This window comes from Rhizophagus irregularis, chromosome 3, assembly GCF_026210795.1.
Source record: "Rhizophagus irregularis chromosome 3, complete sequence".
Lineage (NCBI taxonomy): Eukaryota > Fungi > Glomeromycota > Glomeromycetes > Glomerales > Glomeraceae > Rhizophagus > Rhizophagus irregularis.
In genome coordinates, this window is record NC_089431.1 from 314,346 (window position 1) to 319,653 (window position 5,308).

Below are 5,308 nucleotides of genomic sequence, written 5' to 3' on the forward strand. Positions count from 1 at the left end.
ATTTCTTTTTTTGTGATTTTCTGAATCAGTGAGGGGAAAGTCATTTATATATTGATATATTGATTTTTTTTCAATATTATTAAATAGGGCCTATATTCCTTAAATTATCAACAAAACGAATTTATTTATCCGAACCGAAATTAATTTTAATAAAGAATACTCCCAAATTAAATACAATTAATGTATTTTTTATCTATAAATAATTGGAATAAAACTTTTTCAAACATTACTTTCATCTTTTAATATAACGACGAAATTTAACAATTAATTTAGTCGAGCTTTGTTTTTTTTTTAGACGAGTGATTGGTTGAGATTGTTTAATGGTAATTTTTATCGTCCTTTGTTAAACAAAGAAAATAAAATTTTTGTTAATCTATTTTGATTTTTAGAATGGTATTTTTATTTCTAATTTTAGGTTATAGGAGTCCTTGTTAAAGGTTTATTTTTGTGTAACGATAAATAATAATGCATCATATACTAGGTCCCAATATGATAAAGAAATATCACATGATCAATTTATAATTAAGTACAATTTTTATAACCAAAGTTTTATGTGATAATTTGAACAAAGAATAATTAAATATTATGAATTCAAATGGAAGATTTGGTCATAACTCGAAGCGCGCCCAATCATACGAAAAATTGATTTGGGTTTTTTATATAAAATGGTCGAAAAAACTTTTTCCGTTACCTTTTTTTAGAACTTTTTAACAATAGTCGAAATAAAATTTTATTATATTTTTTAAACCTTTATTTCCTTGCTTTTAAAGAAAGAAAAGTAAAAAAGAATAACATAATAATAGTATAAGAAAAAAATCTTTATGTAATTTCCATCGGATATATATTTCAATATCTTATTTGAATTTATTTCGATAATATTTGTAGATTCCTCATCTTTTATAATTTGTCTTTCAGAAAAACTACGCAGGGCTTATAAAATGAATGAAACATATATTTAAAGAAATATATATCTAACTTAATAAACTAATAAATCCTCAATGATATTTAATACATATTGTACTGCTAATTATGTATATTATAAATATAAAAATAACAATAAAATAAATAATAACAATAAAATAAATAATAACAATAAAATAAATAATAACAATAAAATAAATAATAACAATAAAATAAATAATAACAATAAAATAAATAATTAATTTAATAAAATAAAATCTCCTTCCTAAATAATAAAATTAATCTTCCGTCTGGCCATCCATCACCTGACTATCACCTGATTTCATCAATTTTTCGTAACAATAGTCAATTTTGTACACATAAGACGGATAATTTTTTTGCGGGATAAGTACAAAATACTCAATTATATTCAACATTATTCTCATCTGAATTATCATTTTTAATATATTTTCCTGTTTTAATTAGAATAATAATTTAAAGTTGACACAATATATTAAAATATTTATAATTAATAAAAATTTTACTTACTATTTTTTTGAATTTCAACCTTTAATTCTTCAAAATTACGTTTCCTTGAAAAATTTACAGGTACAGCAGTTGTTATGTTGTCAACGGAATTTGTATTTTGCGTGTATGATCTAAAAAATGAATAATTATATTTTTTTATATTATATTATTAATATTTACTCATTATATTAATTACCTTTGAATATCATTTATATCAAATGCATATTCTTTTGTGATATAATCTAATAAATTAATAAGAGATATCTAAATTAAATGTAATTTTAAAAAGTTTAAGGAAATGAACTGGATTAGTATTTGTAATACCTTTAAATACATTAAATGAAAGCATTAAAGATGAATCTATAGTTGTAATCTTAGAAATAATAGAACTTAATGGTCTACTTGTATAAATTGCCTTTGAATGATATTTTTCACTAAATTCAGGACCAAGTTGCTTAAATTTTATTAATTCCATCCTTCTTTCTTCAGCTTGTACAAGAGTTTTATGATGTATATATATATTTTTATATTTATAGAAATCCACAATAAAAGAATTATATAATTCATAAATAGTTGGTCTATTTGAAGGATTAGAATCCCAACATTTTTTCATTAAATTGGCAAAATATTCGGGGGTATCATTTGTTATTTTAGGTCGTCTTCCATCAATAATTTCATAGATAAGATCAATATTGTGTTCAACATTAGCAAAAGGTTTAGAACCTGTTGTAAGTTCCCACATGATCATACCCAAACTATATATATCAGATTCTTTTGAAAATGCAGCACCTTTAAATATTTCTGGTGCAATATATGGTATTACTCCATATACTTCATCATTTGATGAAGCATTATTTGTAGGTCGTGATAATCCTAAGTCTGCAATTTGCCAATTTGAATAAGTTTTATCACGAAATTTTTGTGATAATAATAGATTCCCACTATGAAAATCCCGATGTATATAATTTTTGCTGTGAATAGTTTGAAGGCTACAAATGTATTATTCATTGTTAATAAACTTATTATTTATAGATGATATATTAGTATATAAAATATAAATACCCATATAAAATATCGTGTAAAATATCCAATTTTTTCGTCCATGTAATATTTTTAAATTCTTTTTGCAAATAATTATGTAAATCACCACCTTTTGCATAATTCATTATCAACATATACTCTTTTGTTACGGGTCTTGGGTTATACCATAACAACCAATAATCCAATTATTTCCATCATTACATTGATAAAGTGATTTTAACTAAATTTAGTAAATTATAAATATGTCAATTAATTAAGGTATTACAAAAACACATCATAAAAAATAAATAAACTTACCTCATTTAGAACATCTTTACTGATATCTTGTGAATTAATTAATTTTTTTACAGCAACATCAATAAAGTATGGGTATGAACTTACTGACCAAGTTGCTTTATAAATAACACTAAATCCTCCTTCTGCTATTTTCTTTAAATTTCTAATTTGAGAATATGGGATCCATATTATAGAGTTTATTCCTGAATAAAATTTACTCCTAATAAAACGATATACATTAAATGGATCCTTATTCACATAATCAGCAATAAAATGGTGATTTTTATTCTCGATTTTTATAGAGAAAAGAAATTCATCTATAATACAATTTCCACTAATATCAATATTAAGAAATGATACTCTTTTACAATTCTTGCATTGCGATTGATTTGTGATTCCAATAATAATATTTGTTGTCAAACAATAACTACATCCAATATAGATAATAAAGCAATGTGAGCACCATTTTTGACAATGAAATTTTGACTCTTGCTGTATATAATCTAGTTCTCGTGGACAAATTGAACATCTATCATGATTGTCCCACCATGGTAAATATATAATTAAAACGGACTTTTTAGACAAAATTGTTGACTCTACCCATCCGAAAGATAATTGATAATACTGTGGTCCACGTTTAGATAAATGTTTATCACATACCTCGTAATTAAAAGGTTTAGTATTAATAAATGATAAATAATCTGAGAATACTTGTCTAAAATATGAAATCTCAGAGCAATATTTACACCATTCTTGAATATTTATTGTACAAAAGTTATTTCTAGTTGCTTTATGTTCAATACATTGAGCATTATTTGTCATTATTATATGTACATCCAAATATGTATTACTGCCAGTTGTATATTTATACTTCAACAAACAATTTTTGCAATATTTTTGTTCAAACTTAAGTGTCTTGGAGTATAAATTTCCACAATTATTACACTCGTATTCATTATTTTTAAAGGGAATAAATAAAATAGGTACAGGACTGGGTTGCATAAGGTCAAATGAATTATTATCTATATTCATGATGTTGCCATTTAAGAAAGCCGAATTTTGAAGTTAAATAGCTAAATATAAAAGTTATGATATAACACAGTGAAATTAATTCTATGGGAATTTTCTTTAAAGAACCAAAAATTCTGTAGAAACTTCTAAAATTTACGTATCTTTTAAATTTTACGTTACACTTAATAAAAAATCATGTGATCTAATATAATTACACTATTTTAATTGTTTTTTAAAATTTTTTCGGGTTTTTCAACCTGATTTTTTTTTTGAACTTTTCCTTTTTTCGGTTTAGTTTTTTTAAAACTTTTTTTTTCTTTTTCTCAAACTTTCCTTTTTTCGATTTGGTTTTTCTAAACCGAAATTTTTTTTTTCTATTTTTTTCAAACTTTCCTTTTTTTGGTTTGGTTTTTTTAAACTAAAATTTTTTTTTTCTATTTTTTTCAAACTTTCCTTCTTTTGGTTCACATCTTTTACAGTTTTACTTTTTTTGAAAAGAGGAAAAATATGAAATAATTAATACAAATATATGATATAAAGTTTAACAAGGACTTTTTACACAAAAACACAGGTTGCCATTAAGAAACATCTTTTTATTAAAAACATTTAATAAGAATAAAAATTTGATATAGACAAAACAAATACAATGATCGACCATGAAAATTCCATCTTAAGGAAAATTGGAAAAGCTGCAACAAAAAAGAATTATAGAATTCAAAATTATCGAAATCATTAAATATTTTAGCAAAATCTGAAACAATGAAATTAAAAAAAAACAAGAAAAAGACAATAATAGTGTGTCAAAATGTTGTTAAGAAAAAAGGCTTACAAAAAGAGAAACGAAAGTGAAAAAAGGATTTGAAGATCAATGAATAGGTTTTTTTTTTTAAAAAAAAGAAAATGTTGTGTGAAATAATTTAATTTTTATATCTTTTATTTAATAATTATATTAAAATATAATAAATATAGTAAAAAAATTTTAATGTCATAGCAATATTATTTCTTTAAATTACTAGTAGTAGATAATTATTACACGAATTTATGAAATACCCGTCATGTCAAATTAAATAAATATTTGACAGTATTTTAGTCACCAAATTTTTTATTCAAGTTCCCAAATTTATTAGTGAACAGTCAAAAATGAGCTCAAAAAATTTTTTGTACGATACCCCAAATCTGGCGTCAACCAATTTTCCCATTATCTAATCCATTTTCCCAGTGTTAAAGGCGAGTCATTCGATATCACATGTTTCTGTAAGTCAATTTTAATTCCCGAGGGCGCAGCAAGTTTTTTGCCAAATTTCATAAATCCGCCGCAATGTTTATATTACAAAATGTTTAATAAAGAAAGAAAGAAATTACCATTATATATATAACTGATATTTATGATAATATTGAATAAATTGCATATTTTATTTTGAAAATTTAAATAATTATCATGAAAAATTATTATTATATTTTTCTGAACCTTAAAAAAATGACCATCTGGAAAAAGTAATGAAATATAAAATGGTAGCAAGCAAATATAAAGTCAAACCAAATGAAGTATGGG

The 5,308-nt window shown here is 23.2% G+C and overlaps 1 protein-coding gene across 1 annotated transcript; it reads right to left on the reverse strand.

The window, feature by feature from the left end:
- Positions 1–1,320: 1,320 nt before the first annotated feature.
- Positions 1,321–3,777, reverse strand: OCT59_020112 (uncharacterized protein; the record flags this gene model as incomplete). Its single annotated transcript, XM_025330695.2, has 8 exons — positions 1,321–1,373; positions 1,450–1,559; positions 1,625–1,670; positions 1,753–1,917; positions 2,179–2,417; positions 2,491–2,578; positions 2,635–2,689; positions 2,767–3,777. 8 exons carry the CDS (start codon positions 3,775–3,777, stop codon positions 1,321–1,323), a joined length of 1,767 nt encoding a protein of 588 aa, XP_025170600.2.
- Positions 3,778–5,308: the final 1,531 nt, after the last annotated feature.